General features: G+C 41.2%; 1 protein-coding gene across 1 annotated transcript in view; it reads left to right on the forward strand.

The window, feature by feature from the left end:
* Positions 1-9,569: 9,569 nt before the first annotated feature.
* Positions 9,570-22,704, forward strand: part of trim44 (tripartite motif containing 44) — a 78,025-nt gene continuing 64,890 nt past the window's right edge. Inside the window, exons 1-4 of the mRNA XM_085779630.1 lie at positions 9,570-9,847; positions 10,703-11,376; positions 13,326-13,403; positions 21,536-21,832. Of these exons, the coding sequence (XP_085635756.1) occupies positions 10,720-11,376; positions 13,326-13,403; positions 21,536-21,832 (1,032 nt within the window). The 5' untranslated portion in view covers positions 9,570-9,847; positions 10,703-10,719. The remainder of the gene's footprint in view (positions 9,848-10,702; positions 11,377-13,325; positions 13,404-21,535; positions 21,833-22,704) is intronic.

The following is a 22,704-nucleotide window of genomic DNA, read 5'->3' on the forward strand; positions in this document are numbered from 1 at the left end:
GAAAGAGGCGGGGAGAGGGGGGGTAGAAATGGCGGAAGTAAGAGAAAAAAAAGCATATAGTTGGCCCTGCAGTGGTTCACATCAAAGCCTTGATTTTATATATGCTTTACAAATTCTTCCACTGCAATGCTACACATGTTCCATGTAAAAACTATTTAATCCCGTGGGATTATGTGATGTACTTGCAAGGCAATCTTGAGCGGGACAGGCACTTCTGTAAGCACAGGAGATAAAAGCAAAGTCATTGTGATTCTCTGCAGGTTATTTCCCACCCAGAGCCGATTATTAATCCTACTGATTTAGTGATTCATTTCCCTGCTCTCAGTAAAGCCATTACAAAGTGACGGTAACCCCTCTGCCCCCGCTAGATCACATGTGGCAATGCACTGTAGCATATCACGCAGAGATGCATATCCAAACAACACGCTTCATTCGTATTCAACACAACACAAAGCCCCCGCCCCCCTCCACCGACACACACAATACACAAAAGTTAAATTAAGAATGAGTTCCTTCTAGCGCCATTACTGTATTCATTTATCTACCACTTTTTTTTTTCATTATTTCCCAGAGGCACGCCACTTAATCTCATAATCTGCTTTTACAGTGACTAGTGTTGTATTCCCGCAAAGACAGGGGACAAACAAGCATACATGGGCGCACACACAAACAGACCCAGTATCAGCAAAATTAATAAGGAGCTTACTCGTCATTAGATTTCCATTTTAAAAACAATGATTCATCCATTCTTCCTATACTCCCTACTCTTTTTTCCCCCGTTCACCCTATATCCTTTTCCCAAGCTGCTTCCATGCTCAAAGACAGGTAGTCTTCAGCGTTTATTTGCTGACTCAGTGCTATGTCCCCCCTCTGGCAGTCTTATAATTGTTTTAGGAGGAGATGTTGGACACCGGCAGTGTGGGACTTTCAGGGAGGAAAAAGAGGAGGGGCCAGCATCAGGAAGATGGGGGACTGTCCAACCGTCAGTCAGAGAACAGCAGCAGGTCAACTTTTCATCCCTTTGTTTGCTCGCAGGCAGTGTTCTCGTCTGAGAAGGCGAAATTCAATCTTCATCCTTTCACTCAAGTTTTTTCTCTCCCCTCCACATTACCCTTCTTTGCCCCCCCACCACCATCAACCTGCTCTTCCCTCTTCCTCGCTCGCCTTCCCTGTCTCCCTTTCTTCTTCTTTCTCAGCACTCCGTCAGTCACACCAGCAATGCATGCACACAAAAGACTCTACTCCATTTTGTAAGCCTGGGGCATTGCTGTTTGAGTGAACATTGTGTGATTCTTTTTTCGCTTTTAAATCTGTAATTACCACAGCGATTGAGCCAAACGCACTCATGCTCCCTCATCTCATACCCCCATCCCCCAATTTTCCACTCTAACAGGGAACAGAAATAAGGTTCATTTTCCCACCTTTTGACAGACAGCTGCAGTGTTACCTTGAGAGGAATGCTCGACTCTGATCAGAGGACACAAGTAAAACTTAGAAGGTCCGCTTCAACTTGAAAAGATAATAAGAGGTTTGTGATGTGAGAGGCTTTGCTTTTCGTTGGCAGCTTTCTTTGTGAAATGTGTTTCCAATTTCTTTTCCTAACAAGGAGCATGCGGAAACCCTTCAATCATCATCAGAACACTCCCAAATTGTGAAGGTCTGGTTTGTTTGGCAGCCAGTTTTTTAAAGTATTCAAAAGTGTCTCTCTCCTTTTTCGCTCCCTATCTCACTAAACACACTCACCTTGGAGCTGTGTCTCTTTCAGGGTTTTGTAAGCGGAGTCCTCCACAATCTACCATGAGCCACAGAGGATGCCATGCGGGGACTCGGAGGCTTGGAAGGCTTTTGGCAACGAGAACTTTCCAGGACGCCGTCAGTGCCAGGAATCCATATGTCAGGGGGCACAGAGGAGCATTGTGACCCAGCGCCCACATTTAGAGGCCTGCAGAGAGGAAGCACAGAGGAAAACAGTGAATGTCATTGTTATAAAGTACCAATGATCTGCTCTGTTTCCTCGGCTATGATCTCATGTAAGTTAGTGGTCCAGCTGTGGCCAAGCATGCATGAAAAAAAGTCTGTTATTCATAGGTTTGTGTGTGAAAGCCAAGTATGAGTATGCTTATATGTGAGGTATATTTGATGTTCATTTCACTTTACGGCCATATATATATTTACCTATCTACGGAAACAGCAAAAAAATTGGATACTATTTCCAAGGAACTGGGGAAGTTTTGATGATCCAAACTCAGACTCAGTGGCATGTACACACTTGTTTGGCACTGATGAAGCACAGATGTAGAGGGAAGACTGAGCACATCAAGACATAACAGTTGTGGACAAACGTCCCATTGTGTTTTCTCTGTCTCAGAAGGGAAGGACAGTGTCAAACTGTATCCAACAGATCTTAAGCAGATTAGGACCGAGTCACTTTATGAGACAGAGAAACTTTTGTTAACCTTAGTCAGTAAAGTCTAGACAAATTGGAAAATGTATTTAGGAACATCCCCATGTGACTTAAGTCAAAGTTAAATCTGCTGTAACATTTAGTTACAAACTACGGAAAATAATAAAGACTTGTCAGCACAAAGGCTTTTACTTCCATGCTGGAGCGCTGTATACTGAATGTGTACAGCTTTGTACCAATAAAGCAACATTTACTGTGGTGCAAGAGGTTTCTGTCCCCATGGCCTCTGTGATGTGCCCTTTGGTATCCACCTAAAATTGGCAATTGGCAATTCAGAGGTGCACCGCATCTTTAGTGTCATGATTTGCAATGTTTTGCATGCTCTGCCTGCTCACACTATGAGCACCTGTGCTCTGTACTATTTCAGTGACAGCTGGTAGAAGCCAGATCACATCATTATACACAGAAAAACCTGGCTAAACATGTAAACTATCAGTGGTTCAGTCCAGAAATGTAAATTTTAGATAAAAAGAGACATTACTTCAGTGTTGCAGGTTTTATATTCATATTTGGACTGCTGTGCTCTACAGTCATACTTACAAGACTTACATGCAGCTCTGTGCCAGTTTCCAAGAATGGTCACACACTGAGATAAAATATGTGGTTTACAGACAGACAGATAGATAGATAGATAGATAGATAGATAGATAGATAGATAGATAGATAGATAGATAGATAGATAGATAGATAGATAGATAGATAGATAGATAGATAGATGATAGATAGATAGATAGATAGATAGATAGATAGATAGATAGATAGATAGATAGATAGATAGATAGATAGATAGATAGATAGATAGATAGATAGATAGATAGATAGTTCAGTACTTTGGGAATAGGGTGAACTATGAAACTATGAAAAAAGTTAGATTTAATGAAATAAACCCAGGCGCAATATGCTCTGTCAAAATGGATATTACTAAACAAATACTATATGATGGTAATATGGTTATACAGTATATGGTATAAGTTATTACACTGGTGTAATTTTACTTATACAGTCCTTTATAGAATGACCTAAGAAATACATTATTTAATACCTTTAAAAACAACAATATCTATTTTTCTTTGGATTGTAATGAAAGGCAATTCCTGTTCTACATTAAAAATCTATACTGCTGTTTGGTGTAAAGCAGGACATTTCACTTCTTTTGTCTGGAAACATGTGGTAATGATTTATTGATTCAGTCACAGTGTTGCTTTTGAACATTATACCATACACCATTTCAGTTGTATAAAACAAATATAAATAAACCAGCCATTCGTATAAAAAGAGAGAAAATGGTGCAGCTGTGCCCTGTTGCCTGCCATTTTCTAACCCACCCCCCCAACTGTTAGCAAGCTATATGTTCAAAACAAATAATAAAAAAAAATAGCAATCCATCAATACTGCCTGAAATTTTCTCCCATGTGTAAGGAATGAATGAAAGGACTACCGAGGTATGATACATTTCAAATTGCTTGAGGAATACAAGCCTAAGCTTAATTGCGTCCGCACACTGAACTGTGCAGAGAGAATTCAAACTTGTCATATTAGCTGAGCTGGATGTTTGATTCCGAACAACGTTATTACCGTCGCCCCCCTGACACCCTGTTTCTGCAGCTCTGAGCAGAAGTGGACCGTGAGCCCCCCAATGGAAACTGCCGGTTGCACATCACTGCCCGACAACTAGCGGTGTAAGACAGTTACCGTGTTCACAGAGTGTGTGTGTAAGAGGCTGATAAGAGCAGTATTTGGATCAAACAAGGGTAAGAGAGAGAATGTATGCCAAGCCAGCAACGGTGCTTTACTGGTTCATCTGCTTTGTGTGTTTGGCCCCACTTGATGTCTGTCTGTCCATCTGATTTCACACTCCAGTGCCTGAGAAAAGTCACACAGCTTAAAGTTTCAATTTGCTGAGGAATGAAAAGCACTTAAGTGCACATGAAATATATTGTGTTTAAAAAGGCAGTGGAGAAAAAAAAGAATGAAAAATATCCTCAAAATGTGAGTATCTTACATGCAAAATAGAAAAATGCACACTGTTGATCTTTTCCTGTGTTAGTTAAGTGCAAAATCACCACTGACGTATTTGTGATCAGTTTAGTGAATGTGTCATAATTCATCAGTTTGGTTCAGATAACCTGCAGATTTACTCTAACTGCTCATTTCTAGCAATCCAGTCTAAACTGAACCTGGGCTTACAAAAATAGACGTGAGGCGGCTCTCTCATGGGATTATTGATTAAATGACGTATTGATGGAAGGCTGCAGCCTCGAAGCTAGGTATTGATTCTGTGTTTCTAGGGAATGGAGGACAGAGCCATAAAGAGATTTTGTAACTCTTAATAGCCTTAGAGAGGTTAAGAGAAGATTGTGACTAATGTGGAACCATTATCTATGAAGGGCGATATTGTTTCGAATGTCAGAAATTCGGTAATGAATGCACAAACACGCACACTGACCCCATTTCATTCTTATGAAGGACTTTGACTACATTAACACCGTAACCCCAGACCCACAATCCCACTATAGGAGAAACAAGAACCAGCAAAATTCCTTTAATTCAGGAAAAAAAAGGGTGCACAAATTGTAGAAGTGTGAAACCACATAGGCTTTTTAAAATTTTCCAAACCTAAACTGAGACTGACGCACCAATACTGTGGGAAGGGGTATTATTGTCAGTCACCACTCTCTCTCGCTAACATGAGTATTTCTGTTTTCTTGAGGGAGCACTCGTCTCGGAATATGCTTTTCTCCTACTCGATTAGAGAGAGAGCGACAAGAAGAAGAAGACAACGTAGAGAAAGAGAGCTTAGTCTAGATATCCCTTTGGCAGTAGACCGTGACGAGTTGGTACTTTGGGTGATCCATATCACAATGCATTCTGTGCGTATCTATGATACAGGGCTCATTTTAAAAAAAATATGAAAGTGAGATTCCTATTCCATTTTGAAATGGATGGCCTTGGTTGTACGACAGACATTACAGGTTAAAGTAGGGTTGAAAGACTGACAAAGAAGATGACTTAATGATCAGTAAAAAACAAAAAGAAACATCTCTGGAGCAAGAGGACTTTTTGAATTCTTAGTACTAATGTTTGAAAAGAAATAAATTTGGGAGGGGTCAACTTGAAACCTTTAATTGTCTTAAGTAATTTGACACCTCATTGATATCAACGAGAAAAGACAACATATTGGCAGTATAATGCAAGTAAGGCAACACCACAGCATCATTATCATGAAAGGTGTCTTTAAACAAAGGACTGTTACATTACATTTAATTAGTTTTTGCTAATGCCTGACAGTCTCAAAACTGGTAGCTACATGTATCTTGACTGGCATAATTGCTTCAAGTAATTAATAATGATAATAATAACAACATATTTTCCCCTTTCAGATTGAAGGTGATGGTTTTAGATGAGAAAACGTTTTGAATGACAAAGCCCTTCATCTCTGTCCTTCATATTATGTGCTCTCCTTGCACAAACTCTACTTCCTCTCACCTGCATCTCACTCTTTACTGCCGCTGATCAGTCTTGACAGCTGTCCTTCCCCTGACTTGCCCTACACACACACACACACACACACACACACACAAACACACACAATATTAAGCATGTGCAGCACCAACAGCCCATCTCACAAAGCAGCATCACTAATTCCATTGGTAACTGCAAGTCCAGATGTGTCTCTCTTTACTTCTATCCAGATCAGGTTGGTGGTATTTAAAGTTTTATTCAGCAAAGTTTATCCCTCCAGTCCTACTTCATGGGATGGGCTTCAGGAATCCACAAATAACCACACAAAACAACATATTGATTGTTTTGTGTTGCACGGCTGTGAAAAGCTGACAAGTGAGCGAGTGGTGGAAAAGTCAAGATCATCCCGAGAATGATCCAGAGGGCAAATTAGGAGCTGGGAGACAGGATAAAATATCAACAGATAAGTGGGGAGAGATGCTCACTCCTCCAAGCACTGTCCCTCTGACAGACTGGTGCTGTTGCACTGAAGGACATTTTATCTTGAGACCAACAACTGACCTCATGCCAATAAAACAATGTTAAATCTGAGGCATTAGGTAAGTGTTTTCCGTCTACTGTGCTCGTCTGCCAAAGCTCCCCCCTTAACTCTTGGCGGGCATTTCTGAGAGCTTGATGTTCTTTATGTTGCCAGCTTCCATGCAAAGGCTTCTCTGAGCCGCAGAAACACAATTTGGGTAAACAAATTTAGCTCCTATTGCCTGTCACATTTTGTTTCCCTACAATCCCTGGGCAGAGAAAGAATAATTCCTATCAGTAGCCACATATTGGATTTATATTGAGTGCTTATTCTAATGAATTGCAAGTCAATGAGCCTGTTAATTGTTTTCAGTTTTATGTCGAGTGCAAGATGCTGCTGTCTCTTGCTGTTCAGCAGAGCTGAATGCAGTGAAAGACTTTAAAAGTCAGGTGACCATTTAACTTTGCCCTGGTTATGAAAAGTGGTAGCAATATTTGAGCGTGATCTTTCTGCGATGTGTGAGGTGAAACTGTTTGTGCTCACTCTCATCTACAACTCCAACCAAAATTAAACATCTGTTTCTATTAAACGCCCTCTGGAAACACAGTTTTAGTTTGAATCATTACATCAGCATGACATAAGCGAGGCTCATGCCAAGGCAAATTTGATTTTGCCAATGTATTCACAGTTTTTTCCTCTCTGTTTATAGTCCTATGGTACATATCTTCTGGTGGCAATCTTTACATAAGACTAATCCACTTTAAAACAGCTCAAAAATATTTGGCAACACAGCATCAACATCCATATCAAGTGGATGCCGGGGGCTTATTTGGAATATTTTTTTTCCTGATTATTTATGGCGTGCCATTGAAATCGGAGTAACAGTCAACCACTATTTGCCAAATACTGCTTGTGTGAAGCCCAGCTCAATAGCCTCTTTAGATCTCTCTACAGAGAACAGCTTGTTTTTCCTCATCTCCCTGTCTCTCTCCCTCTCCAGACCTCTCATCCGCTCATCCTGCTCCATTGTCTCTCAGTGCTTGTTTATGGAGGTTAAGGATGTGAACAGAAGGGGAATGCAGTCAGTATAATTAGAAACTCCCCGTTAACACCAGTGCTAAAATCCGCAATTTGCTTGCTCTTCCTGTATTCATAATAAACACATCTTCGTATGATCTGGTAGTTGTCACTCAATCCGCTGTAATTTCATATAAACTGATGGTCAATAAAATAATCTGCTTTTATATCTGCTTCCCTATTTTGCTTGTATTTTCAAGTTACCGTATCCTCCACAACAACATGCAAGTTTCATCTCATTCTCAGGCATCACATATTGCTTTTATGGGTTATGGCGCTACAATGTCTGCATGGATAATTATGTTTGGATCACTGAGTGAAGTCACAGTTTTCAAACAGAGAAGAAATTTGGACGTTTGAATATTTTGTACTTTCGGGAGAAGTTTCAAATCTCTGTTGCAGGGGCAAATTGTTAGTCACATCAGGTCTCTGACTACTGACCACGCTTCTTTTGTAATGTTTACAGGGAACCTTAAAAGCTATTTCCACTGGCAGAGACAATGTTTGTTCAATCTTCAAAGATAAAAAAGATATACTGAAATAATTACCGAAATAAAACAGTAGAAAGTAAACTGACCAACAACAAACCAGAGGCAAGGCCAGCGAATACACAAACTCCTAATGGCCTTTTTCCAACAACCTGATTTTCTTTTCTTTTTTTTTATTAATCAATTTGTAATTATTATTTTCCTTTGTTGCACCTTTATGGGCCATTAACCGTTGCTCTATTTTGAATTAATCGAATAAACAAAGAGAAGAGGAGAAAACAACCAGAGCAGCCCTGTGTTTCCAGCAAGGTCGATCTGCATAGTGATGAAAGGTGGATTCATTTGATTTCATTTATCATAATAGAACCAAATGGAACACTTAAAGACAGGGAGCTTACACTTTGTACACTGAATGAAACATTGGAAAATACAGTAAAATAAAAAGCCCTTGTAAAATGTCTACAGTGTTCAGACGACCACAGCTATTATTCCAGTGAAAGTGGTTGTTTTATGGGTGATTCTCTGAATTGGGTTGTCTGATTTTTTAATAAAAAAAAAAGAAAAGAAAGAAAACATGTAACAATGACTCAATCCCCTAACAGTGTTTGTTTTTGTTGCATGTTGTTACAGGGTTGAAGGCTGTTAGTTTTTTCCTAAACAAAACTATCATGGAGTTGAAAGGTTGAGCTCAGCTTGACAATGTCAATCTCACAATAAATATAAGAAAAGTTGTTGTTGTTATGGGTTTGAACAAAACTGGGGGACATGATAATGATTTTTGTGTTGTTTTGGTTAAACCATAAAAAAAGGTTAATTGCAATTCGTATTTGTTTTAAATTCAATGAAAAAGTGATTATGGTCAACAGGGGCACATGCCTACTCCTTAGCAACCCATAAAATTAAATTCTAATGTTTTTTGTGTTTTATAATCCAAAGACGCATTTGATGGCTTTAAAAGAAACTCTATTCATTCTTATTTCTTGCTCGTCACTAGGAATGTTCAAATTATACCTTTGGTAGCCCAAAGGTTTTATCTATCCCCCATCAAGTTTCTTGTGAGTAATATCTCTTTGGCTCTTTATAACAGAGGATTAAAGCACTCTTAACAGTGGGTTACCTCAAAGGAAACTACTCTTCAACAGGTTTTGAGAGGGCATTATTCGTTTGAATTGCATTTCTTTTTAATGGTAAGCTAAGCTAACGTTAGCTAAAATGCTACAACATTAGCTACACATTTGCACCGTTTATTCCTCTGAATTGTTGAACCAATGCCATAGTTTGCTTAGTTTGAGTTAGTTACATAACTTATAGCGTCACATTAACGTGTACGTTACCACTTAAACAACTCCTGTATAAATGAGCAGCGCTAGCTTAAAACATGGTGAACTACCCTAGCTTTCACAAGTCGTGTGTGTTTTTGTGTTTATGCGTCTAGTACCTGTCTCCGGTTTGGAGTTTCACAGTCTCTGTTGTGCTTGTTAAACGAGTTTTATCTCTCTCCAGCCTCTGTGTGTCTCTGTTGATCTCATACACACACACGCACAGTCGCACACACACACACACAGGACCCGACAAGCAGGAAGTAGAAAAAAAGGCAGAGAGCAGCTGATGAAAACAAGGAAGTAAACGCAGTTGGATTGGAGCTGAAGCCTCTCTTGTGCTGTAAAGTCAAAGTTGATCAGTCGACAGCCCCATAATAGAAATCAAGGCAAAAAGCGGCTGTGCTAAGGAAAGCTAGCCGTCAAGCTAATTCCTCCACTGACTCTGCATTATCTCGAAACAAGCCCCCAGATCCAGAGAAAGCAGAGAGGGAGAGGGAGAGGAAGACACAGACGAGTAAGTACACTGACTGCAGTGAGTTGCAAACTGTTAAGCCCCATAGGAAGAGGGAGAAAATGCCTGTGTGTGTTTGTGTGAAGGTGAGAAGCAGAGACGGGAGAGAGAAAGAGCAGAGAGAGGGTGGTGAAAATGGGGAAGAGGGGGAGTTTTCTCTGCATTACAGCACTTTTTGTGGTGGTTGTTTATGTCAGCAGTGGGAGAAGTACACAAACAGAAGCTCAGGAGAGGGAGGCTCCGAGGTGAAAGAGAAAGTGAAGAGAAAAAAGAGACTTCTTTATGTGTCTGTGTCTGTGTGTGTGTGTGTGCACCACGATCTCCTGTTATTCCCTCGTTCTCAGTCCTGCAGAGTGGACTGAATGGAGGAGGTGGAGAGAGGGAAAAAGACTAAGACAGAACAAAACTTGAAAAGGTCAGGGCCTGACGACACAGAGGGAGAGGTGAGAGGAGGAGAGCGTGAGTGTTTGGTCACGCTGAGGGTGCAGGCGTACACACTCAGCGCCTTCTCTTTGTGAGTCAGTAAACACAGCCAGTGTGTTTGCACACAAAGACAGTTCAGTGACTGCAGATGGGGTCTGCTTGTTTGTTGCCCTTGCAGAATGATGCATTTATTTGTCTGTGTGTGTATTGCATGTGTGATAATGTTCCCCCGAATGTTGTTTCCTGTGGACTTTGGCTCCCTCCATATATCATCTGTTATGGGAATAGGCTACTATATCAGATGGGATTAGTCCTGAGGATCTTGGACTTTCCCCCCGTGCAAATATGAGAGCGGTTCACCAAAGGTCACAGCTATTAATACTTTGTCCTCAGCTCTGTGTGTCTCCTATAACTTACTTTCTCTCTGATCCCAAGAATTATTATCCGCCGCCATGGACCACAAAGGGGAACCGCAGGAAGGAGCCATGGGGGCGAAACAGGAGGAACTGCCACAGATGGACGGTTCATGTGATGAGTGCGAGCCTGACGAGGCCCAACCAGCCACACAAGTGTGCCACGCCTGCAGCTTTGCCTTCTGCCCTGTGCACGCTGAGAGACATGCCAGCAGGACACATCATCCGCTAATGCCTTATAACCATGAGGGAACACAAGCTAATGGGCCTGGCACCAGCAGAGACTCCAGAGTTGGAAGCGGAGCCGAGGATGAGGCCGAGGATGCCGAGAGGGCAGCTGGAATGGGCGCAAATCAGGAGATGGCACCGCTTGGAGTGGCAGTGGCCGATGGAGATGAGGATGCTGATGCTGAGCTGAGGGTGGGAGCCCAGAACGGTCTGCCGCTGGCAGCTGAGGCGGGTGATGGAGCTGAGGGTGCAGAGGCAGGGCAGGAGGCCATGGCTGCTGGAGAGGCTGGAGAGGCTGGAAAGAGGGACACTGTGACGGTGGAGAGACTGCGCTGCAAGGAGCACGGGCAGGAAGGCTCCCTCTACTGTAAACCAGATGAGAAGATAATCTGCGTGGTGTGTGCCGTGCAGGGCGAGCACAAGGATCATGAGATCATTACTCTACACGAAGCCTATGTGTGGCAGAAGGTGAGTCACACCATCAGAACATGACAGGTTTATATATAGTAGACTAATGCTCTTTGATTTACTGTATGCCCTCTCTGATATTCTATATATATCACCGTGGCATGCTCGACAACATCTGCAGCACTGTAGTGTATAACATAATGCATTCAGAGCGTCACCTCTTTGGTTTGTATTTCAAATTCAGCAGAAAGTAGTATGCTAATAGCTGTAGGCCCTGTGTTCTTTAAGTCAACTCACCAAGGCTCTTAAAAGCTTGGTGTAATAATTTAAACATAACAATGTCTCATGATCACCCACATGACATCATTAATAAATCGATTCAATTATGGAGCCACATAAATAATTCCTATGAAAACTGTGAAAGGGAAATTAAAGATAATGAATAACTCCTAAATGTCCGTTTGGCTCTGCACCAATTACGGCTGCGCCCTTTCCTTCATTTCCTTGATGGCTCTCTGCTGCAGGTGTCTGTAATGGGTCCTGTGAGTCACCAGTCATTCAGTGCAGCACTGCAGTTGGTCCAGCAAACTGGGTTAATGTTGTGCCGGATTTGGAGAATCATCACTAAGGGCTCAGTTCTGCAGAGCAGAGCATTTGTGATGATTATAATACCGTTTTGAGTCAGATACCATCAGCTCACTGAACACCTCCGGACTGCTTTATTGCACAGAGGGCCAATTAACAGGGCCGTGATATTATCAGAAACCAGGACTTACTGTAGTTTTGGATTAAATATTTTGAGCAGTCAAGGGGGTTTTGTTTGTTAACATTAAAATCAACTGTGACAGAAAATGTCAGAGAAAGCCTCATTTGAATGCTGGCACATTTAGCTACTGTAGTAACAACCCTAATGGTTCTCTGACTGTACATGTGTGTTAGTGGATAACGAAAGTAGAGCAGCACACTTCACTGGTTTACTCTTTCATCATGGCCGCATATGGATTGACGGGAAACAAAAGGGGTCACACACCCACACAAACGGACACACCCAGCCGGAGGCCACATTATTTACTCTAAACCTACTTTAGCTTTTATCCTGCTTCCTGTGCCAGCGTATTCATGTGAAAGAAATCCTTTATCACTGGGAGCAGTCAGTGATATGATTTCCCAACAAAGTTCACCGCATTGAGCATGAATGATGTCAAATTTAACCCCATGATTGATTGGTGACCCATCAGAAATGTACTTTCTTGTGTCTTATAAAAGTGTGATCCCCAAAACGTTTTTTTACCAATGTGCTGAGCCTGTCTTTGTGTAGAGCAGTGGTCGCCAGCCCATTGATCTTGGAGACTGTCCCTGTCGCTCTCGAAAATACCAAAATATAAGCGCAGCAACACATTTTGCCCGATTGATGTTCGGCTTGCTCTTTCAATCCAGATTTTTTTTTTTTTTCAGTGTACTGGACAGGTGCTGCATTAAAGTAACAAATTAGATAAGAAAAGCCGCACAGAGGAACACATAGAGTCGCACTGAAGGTTATGATGTGAAAATATTAACAAGACAGGGATGGCCTTACAGTTACCGCAGTTCTTGGTGACATCAAATTGAAAGCTAGACCGAAGTGTTACAGTTAGGCTTGATAAAATGCATCTGGACTGTCGTTTACTCTCAACGCTTCAATAGGTTAGATCTAGCCTGTCACCAAGGCTGAGGTCAGGTCTTAAAAAGGTTGGTGACCACTGGTGTAGAGCCATAAACTAAGCATGCATTATGACAACGTCTTTATTATAACAAAGAAAATAGAACATATCTGAATATAAGCATCACTTGCTATTAATTATAAATATAACTGGTGCTTTTTTAAAAATCATTAACAGCAAGTAACTAACAAACTGTGAGTGTTTGTACCTTTGTGCCACTAAAGAAAACCAGGAGGAATCTGACTTGATGCCCTTATGTAATGGAACACTCAGTTGTGTTTATTGGTTGTTTGTCTGCTCCACCTGTAGAGCAGGCAGGGTTATGACCTTCTGGGCTGTACACAGCAGATGGCTGAGAAGATCAAGACCAAGTGGACCAACCCTGAGGTGAGTCAAACTCCTGCATTTAGAACAGAGAGGGGAGTGGAAATACCTACACAAGCAAGACAGTGACTCCCACAAGAGTTGCACTCAACTGTTCTCATTTAGTAATGAGCTCCCACTAACTCTTATCAAATGAAATGAGATTTCCACTGCAGCAACAAAAGATGAGCTGACCTCATTGCGAGGAGTGACAGTGTAGCATATTGCATTGCTTTTCATTGTATGATTGCGCCATGTGGTTTGATTAAATTTACTGAGGATTTTCTTTTAAAGGATATCTCCCAGTGATGTGTCCAGATGTTCCCTTTTTGAGCAACTGAACACGTGTAGCAAGCTGCCCCCAGTTTAGCTGCATTGGCTGCAAATAGCACATTTCACAGAGATGTTTTTTGTTTTTGTTTTTTTCAAAATATACCAACAGGGGATAGCAAGGGCAGTATATGTATAAAATAATTTTCAGTGGCTTCATACGCCATTTGTTTTATTTTACTTTAATGACCCACCTTATTAGCTTTTGTAGGTTCCTGGTAAGGTTTTAAAAACAAACCTTGATTGAACCCAGTTTCAAGCCGTGGGGAGCCATAGCAGAGGGGGGAAAAAAGAACAATTACTCATTTCTAATTCAGTGTGTATAGCAGTAAGCACTGCAGCGGTATAGACGCTGCGGCGGTGGAGACACAGCAGTCTAGAATGAGATAAAGAGGGATTAGAAAGAGATTATGTCATAAAGGCACTGGGTAGTAAACACGAGAGCCAATTATTTCAATCCATATATTTTTCATGCCACCCCATTCACAGATCACAGATCTTGCGTATTGGGTTTCTGCAAACATAATACCGTTTGAAGCACAGGAGTGATGGCATCATTGTGTGATCACTGAGTCATGTCATTTTCAGGCTTCAGTTGATGTCACTTTCTTGACTCAGCACTTCTGTGCTAAGGCAGGGGTTTCTGTTTTGAAAGTGACTGTGTCATGTATAAAATAGAGAGGAATATTGAATACTCAATACCCTCTAGCTGCTTTTAAACCCTTGTTGAACTTAAGTTGGCAAAAAAAAATCCTTGTATTCACTCTAGGTAGATAAAGTGTATTACACACCGTGTTAAATTGTAAACAGTTTCTAATATTTTTTTACGTATAAATAAATTATGAACAAATAAACCACTTTTCAATAAAGTGTAACCCAGTACATTGCAAAACTCCATTACACCTTCACAAATTGTCATATTATTAGTAATGAATCAATATTAATAACATTCACAACACTGGTATTTATTACATTACTGTTGTTTTTGATTTGGCGATAGGTTTTTCACTTCTTGTGTGCACCTTTTAAATCCACCCACACCCACACTCCTACACTCATGCTGCTGAGGTAAAGCTCAGTTTTATACTGATGGCAGTGGTGCAGGAGCATGTGATGGTAGTTAATCAGGGATGGGGAAGTGACATTGATTTTTTTTCTTTTTTTCCTTTGTGCCAATCAGACTGTCTCAGTCAGTCGCATGAAACGAAATCTTGAAATAAGCACCACAGGCCGAAGCCGTACTCTCACAACCTCATTTCAACCCTTTTCTCTAACCTTCACCAGGTTGCGGTCCGAGGAGAAAGGGCGCCTAGTGTATTTCACACAGAGTCGCTACAGTCATCAGCCAAAACAAAAGCAACTCAAACTGAATTTTCATGTCAAGTCAACCTTGAAAATAGTGCCTGTATTTCCATTACAGATGCCATAGTGGCGACATGTTTTACCACAGAAAATGAAACCTGACCAGAGACCGTTATGTATTGTGCATTGAGAGAGTTAGCAACAGGACAGCAGAATCTACAGCTAGGTCTCGGCTATTTGCAGTTGACATTGGTTGCACCTGCTCTCTCAGCCACCCTTGCAGCTCCTCTTCTGCTTTATGTTCTGTTTCTATAACCGTCTTTGAACCTGACAGATAACAGTGGCACACAGGATTTTATTCCTCAGCACCTGCAGATGTGTGACTCAAGCACACTGTTATAAAGCAGGAGGTTAATTTGAATGACTATAATGTCCATTATCATACTGAAATATCAATGCTTCCCTGAGGACTTCTTGGACATATAGTCTTGTGCAACTCCACTGTAGAGCTGCAGTGTGTTTGGCGAAAAACCACTTACCTGCTCACTCACGGGGCACTGCGTTAGAAACCATTATGTGGATTTGTCGGCGTGTCCTCTCTGCACTCTCAAATGTCAGCGTCTCTTATTATGCATGACAGGCAACCATCAGAGTGACTGCTCCTGGTGAGGAAAAGTTGTGAGTGTGTGTGTGTATGTGAGAGAGAGAAAGACAGAGGCTAAAAGAGAAAGAGATAGACAGTGGAAGTTGGAGGAGGTTAAATTGCATGGTACTGACATCCTAAAGGACTTCAGAGAGGCAGAGGTGTGAGCAACTGTCTGTAAGGAGGTGAGAGGTGGATGAAAAGATTTAACTCTTAGCTGCTGTTTGCTTATTAAATCTAGCCCGTTTAATTATATACTTTGCCGCAGGTGTGGGGATTTTAATCTCTCAAAGCTCATATCTCCGTTCTCCACAGGAGAATGGAATATAATGCAAAAAGCAGTGATGAAGCTGCATACATATTAATGGATAACCAGAGGCGTAACGTAACATGAGGGGCCTAGATGGCTGCCTGTCAGCCAGGCAGCTGGCGTTACTTATCGTGAGAGAGCTGGAGAGGATATATGAAGATATGTTGTGGCTTCAGACCCGGACAGCAGGTAGTCAGCATATTTATTCCCACTCTCATGTTTTATTTACCCACTTTCCACCACGCGGGGTGTCGTCCAGGGCGAGCTCTGCCTGCGGAGAGCCTCTCTTCGCAGCCTCACGGAGAAGGGAGTCCGATATCTGGAGGCAGCACAGCAATGTCGACCCACTCACAACTGTGTACATGTGTGCAGTGGCTACATCCATTTTCCTCGCCTCATAAAATCTACAAGAGCAGCAGACACATTAAAGCTGTCTTAGGGAGCCGAGGCTGAGGAACAGACGGGAGAAGCATGAAAAGACTTGGCCGCCGCTGTTAGGTTCATTCATCCTGCTTTTTCTTGTCCTCTACCTTCATCCCTTTCTCCCACCGCCTGCCTTCAAGTCCCCCCACCACCCCCCCTCTATTGCTCTTTAAGGCTGTCGTTCCTTTTCTATTGCTGCTCACAGCATTTTAATTGAATTATAGGTATCATTCCCCCAGAAAGTTGCTTGGATGACATTGCTTCACTCAAAACCAATACAAAGGTGCTGGATATTGAAATGCTGCTATTATAAAACTAAAGACATTCTGTCTCATTTTTCTTCTTTTTTTTAATTTTACTTATCTTACAACCCCCCTTTTTTATATTACTTAATATGACTTTTGAAGACCTGGTGTTTTTCAAATTAACTTTCTCTATATTACTGTTTTGCGTTAGAGGCCAAATTGGAGAATCTAATTTCTGGGGGAGATAAAAGAGAGCGTGGGAGAGAAAGAGTAGTGTTCACTTGGAACAGGGCCACTAATGCTAAGGGCAAGGACAACTTCAAGTTCAGATCCATTTACTCCTAATGTTCTATTAATTGTTTTCAGAAAAAAACCACCACGCACAACAGACCCGAGACAAGTGGCAGAAATGAGTCTGTTTTGGTGGGAAGATTGTTCAAAGGAAGTAAGCTTTTGAACTCTCTCTTCTTCAGAGGCATCAAAGTTAGATAAAACATTTTCCCCTGTATCTCCATATTTAAAAAAAAAAAAAAAAAAGATATTGTTTCTGTGAAGCACCAGGGTGGTACAATTGAGAGAAATAGTTCAATTTAAGGTCAATGGACCATTGTATCAATGAGGCATAATATTATCTTATAATTTCAAATAACGTGGTATTTGTTAAAACTGAGTTAAATAGAAGTTAAAATACATCCGTCGAGCATTTGCGCTTTTGTGTTGATGGGCCTATATGTGTCATTAAAAAGGTTAAGATTAAAAGCTGAGGCTACTTTGATATTTATTGTCGTCTCCTTTCAGGTTACTTTCATTTGCTCTTTTAGAGTGAAGATATCACCAAAGTAATACACTGATCTGTTTTCTTTCCCAAGGGCTTTGGCTCTTAGCTTCTGTAGCTTTTCTTTGGCTGGATTGCAATAAACTACTTTCATTCCATGTACTATTATTACTAAATGAGGCAGAGGAATAAGTACACATTAAGACAAACTGAGCAAGGGAGTGCAGGAGAGGGGGAGAAGAGGGAGCCATCGGTCAATGCTAATCTAAAAAAGAAAAAAAAAGAGGCAGATCTGAATTGCATGTAAACAACAGAAAGAGCAGCAACATAAAATGAGACAATATGTTTACTGCAACATGTCACCTTAGCAATAAAGGCCTGCTAAGAAATAAAGGGTTCTTGGCCACCAAAATAGTTACAGGAAATATTGAGGCTACACTAATGTGTAAGGTGGTAGCTTTAACTTGGCAAATGGGAGCAAGGAAATGAGACTTTGTACTGCTGCAGTTGAAGAGAGTAAAGGTCAGTATCACTTTTTGAGGAAATGCTGCTAATTGAAACTATTTTGGATCCTGTGCACAGTGCTTCAATGTTTATCTCTGAGCACTTATTTTACTGATAGATAATAGACAAAATCACAGCACACAGCCCTCTGTCTTCAGAGGTCTGTCTGTTAAATAGTGTTGCAAGTATAAAATTTGGAACGTAGCAGAAGTTTGGTAAAGGCAAAGGTAAAGTTTACATGTAGTCTTAATATAGGCTGCTTTTCTGCTACTATTTCATACTTGTTCCATTTTCTGACAACAGAAACAGAACAATTAAACACACTTAAATGAGAACAGCTTTATTGGGAATTTGCCTGTAATAAAATACTGTATATGTGCAAATAGAGAGTAGGAGGGAAGCAAACACAGGGCTAAAACCAGCTGACACTAGGCAGAATGCGAAAAGGACGTGTGATGTAATTTGTTTACAGTGGTTTATCATGGTCCAGCTTTGAACTAGATTTTGCACAATATTTCCTAGCCAGGCAAACAGTAAAGAAGTGTGTGGAGGTAATTGCATGTGTGTGTTTTGCTACAGTATGTGATGTAATGGTGGAATGTAGAAGAAGTTTTCTATTTTTAGTAAGGGACAGATTCCAGTTTATTTAGGAAACATTTTCACAAGGACCTTTTTTCCTCTGTTTTTTTTCCATCCCAACTTTTCATATAGAAATGAAATGAAAGTTCTTGTTCCCATTTTTTGTAGAAATAACCATATTGGTTTGGAATGACTGCAGATTACGTTGTATATTTGAGGTCTGTATTTTTTTTTTTTTTTTTTTGCTAGCATTTTCTGAGATAAGAAAGGTTGTATAGTAGTAACACAAAGCATGTTAGAGACATGACTGAAAAAGAATTTGGCTTATCTGTTTTTCTAACGTCATCCATTTGCTTGAAAAAGAAATGAGCTTTCTTAATCTTCTGGCCTGATGTCCTACCTCTGTGCTCTCTCTCTCTCTCTTTCTCTCTCTCTCTCTCTCTCTCTCTATTTCTCTCTCTCTCATCCCTCTCTCTCTCTCATCCCTCGTCTCTACCCCAACTCTGCCCTTGTAAGCCGTGTGCCGTTGTCTCTCCAGAGGCCTCATTTCATGGCCTCAGCTTGCAGCAATGCAAATGAAGATTAGCACGCATGAATGCTTCTTCCTTGCTAGCAGGACAAATTCTCAGAGAAACTCTGTGACTGAGTGAGAGGTCCAAGGGCAGAGGGCTCCTGCTTCGACAAACACAAAGAGCACTGATCCAGGATCACGGCTCCCATCTGCCACCGAGGCCACAGGCACACGATGTAGGGGCAGGAGGTCCTGGAGATTGTGAGATGTGGTGATGGAATGTGTCAGACTAATGACAGATAAGATACTAAAGATGATACGTGTTATAGGCCTCTGGCTGCCCTTTTCATGTCCTAGCTTTGCTTTTGGGAAGCATTGTTCTTTAAGATTTATGCCAACTGCTTTTCTTTCTCTGCTGAAAGTACCACAAAGACGTATTCATTGGTTGTCACGAGTGTTGTAGCCTCCCACATATTTTAACTTAGGTTGTTTTGCCTTTACTGAACAGATACTTATACATACATTAATTACATGTAATTTAGGATGACTTTGGTAAATTTGTCTAATATTAGCGAACCTTAGCCTTGTAGGCTACTTGTCATGGCTTGAACTCCTTATTTTGCAAAATGACATTTCTTAGTTCAGAAACTACATGAATCCACTTTAAGTTCTATGCCGACAAGAAAATACAGAACAATACAGTCACTTTGACTTATTGATTGTCCTGTAATTGTTGTCTTGCAGATGTCAACCTTTGGCAATGCATTTTTAATTGAATTTGCTGATATTACATTGCGTCCATGAGTAAGACATCAGAGATGTCAAAACAAGCAAACAAACTCGTCGTCTTTTAATGAAAACAGTGATTTGTGTACCTTAGCTGAGTTTCTCTGAAAATTAGCTCAATTGAAATCATCTTGTTTTGTTTTTTTAGTTAGAGAAATTGCAAAGTCATTTCATAAATGCCATATCTAAGTTTCGACTTTTAATCTACCAAGTTGCAATAGCTGGAAAGAGCAAAAGCAAAATTTCTTGGGTGTTTGTCGCCTATTTCACCCCTGATGAATTTGCACCCCTGTCAAAAAATGAGCAACAGCTTCAGCATTAAATTCTAGTCCATGCACAAAATGAAGCAGTAAATGCCTTCTCATCTCTTAATGTGTTTTTTAAGTGCTCACTGCTCACGTTTTGAAATGATGAGTCTTCTAGAAGATTTAATCAGCCTGTAGTGTAATTTCGTATGGATTTATTATATCCAAAGTACTTCCATCTATTGCTCTGTATATTAAAGTATAAGAATTTCATCCCAGAGGCCTAGAAAGATAGATTCGAAAAGTGCCATTTCAAGCTCTTCAATCTTCCACATTTGCAGATTTCATTTGTGTATTTGAACAAGATACGGAACATGTTGCTCTTCAAACCCAATTGTGATCCATTGTTCATCCTCCATCATACATGTATTCAGGGCATTGATTTTTGTGCTGCAGAAAAGAGAAAATAACTTTCCAATTAGATCTTACCTAAATCCCTCTGTCTATTTTACAATGAACAATGAGCATGTTTTTTCTCTACTCATACAAAGAAAGTAAATTAAAAATGTTACTCCTCGCGCTTGGTTTAATGGGCAATTTGGAGAATCTGATTGCTTGTGCAGAAATGGCAAAAACACGATAAAACTTTGGGCCCCTAGGGGCCTCAGTTCTGCCAACCTCAGTGAAGACTGATGATTCCTTGCTTCAGTAGAGAGAGAGGGAGGCTGAGGGGAAACAAGATAAAATAGACGGAAAGGAAGAAAGTGAAATTCTGCCCAGGGGAGGAGAGAGAGAGCGAGCAGCTGATGTTCGTAGATTGAAGTGATTATAACATATTCAGGAGCAGAGATCATGACAAGGGACTTTGGGGGTGTTCTACCTCACGACAGCATCTGCGCTGGAGGTGGAGCCATCTCAGTGGGAAGGATTGAAGGGCGGCGTCTGTTTATTGAGGTGTTTTAACGTAATGAGTCATATTTAAAGAGCCTCATCGGGGGAACAGGGAGAGGAATTAAAAGGGTATCTCAGCGAGCAGTTCGCTTGCCTTGAAAGCCAAACAGATGGCTTGCTGTGGTAGAAGGAGCCTCTGAGGTCTCTATCTGCAGATGGGATGCATGGAGTTTGTGTTTAGGGGATCTGCTTCAAGCTATCAATTAGCTATTGCATGACAGAGGCCAGTGGGTTTCCTGAAATTATATTCATATGTCAAAGTGAAAAATAGAAGATTCTGCCTCTTCTCTGTGGTTCTCGATGTAACTCTATATTTCTTCACTGGATGTTAAATTCATTTCCAATTTTCTTATCTCATATTTTAACTTTTGTAGTGACCTGGTGATGTATATCTATATACCTCTGTGTTATTGATCAATCTCAGTGATTCATACCTATAATGAAATAATTCACTCAGATGAATTTGAAATGGCAGGACATTATCTCTCTCCTCACTCATAAATCCACCCGGTCACTTCCTCTCCTGTCTGTCTCTGTCTCCATGTGTCATAGATGTCCACAGAGGAGCTGGAGGACTACGTGAACAGCCAGTTCGACGAGCTCCGCAATCTGGTGCGCCTGGAGGAGAAGAGGACCCTTCACCTGGTCGACCTCAAGGAGGCGTTCCTGACGGCGTCCGCCGCCGAGAAAATCGCAGAGATCACTGTCCAAACGGAGCGGCTGCAGGAGGAGATGGCCAACATCACGCACCAGCTCTGCCTGCTGGAACAAGCCGAGGCGCAGGAAATCGGTCCGGCCGCAGTGGCGGAGGTCCTGGTAGCAGCTCCTGCACCACTTCACAGAGCGCTGGTGAGAAGAACCTTCCTTCCATCCATCATTCCTTATTCTGCTTCTTGCAGGTTATATACAATCAGCACTTTGAGCCTGCCTCGCAGTAAAGTGCAGGTAGAAAGGTTAGCAAGCTGATAATGTCACAGAAGCCCAGTGTGACTGACATTCAGCGTGCCATCATTTATTTAGTGTGATATTTGAAGCTTTTGGATACTTAGAACACAAAGTTTCATCTTCATATTCTCATACTCTTTACATAATTCAGTAAACTATGCCGATCTGATGTAGTCAAGGGTGTTCAAATATGACCCTCTGAATCTGAGGTGATTTCTTTGTGGAAGAAATTAATGGGATGTCCATTGTCCATCCTACTTACAATGTATGTTTAAGGTAGACTTTTTAAACTATCAAAAATTTGTCTGCCAATTATACTGGATCCACCTGAGTAGTTAGTTTAAACTCACAGCGTCTTGTGAACCAGGATTGGAAGCAGCTGCCAAAAATATATGAAAACCAAATGCATCCAAGCTAAACTGACCCGCTGAACGACAGCGTCACGTTACATCACGAGGTCTGGTTAGAGCTGAGAACACAAGCAGCAGGGTCAATAATTAATTAATCTGAACTTTGAACGCAGCAGTTTGGTGCCAACGTTGTGACTGAGGGCAGCCGTTTAAAACCATGAGCTATTGCTCCCGTCAATAAACAATTAGAAACAATTGTCCAGCCGGATACAAAGCTGTATTGCTGTTGATCGCGTGTCACCGACTATATGGTGCCTGGTGTGAATAGTTATTTACAGCATAGGATAGTCAGCTCAGCAGTGGCATCTCAGTCTGTCCTGGTCGGGTTGTGATGTGGCCTGGAGTGCTTGTTTGAAAGGGCTTGGT

Source organism: Trachurus japonicus, chromosome 6 (assembly GCF_045865225.1).
Source record: "Trachurus japonicus isolate A0001 chromosome 6, Traja_1.0".
NCBI classification, from domain to species: Eukaryota; Metazoa; Chordata; class Actinopteri; order Carangiformes; family Carangidae; genus Trachurus; species Trachurus japonicus.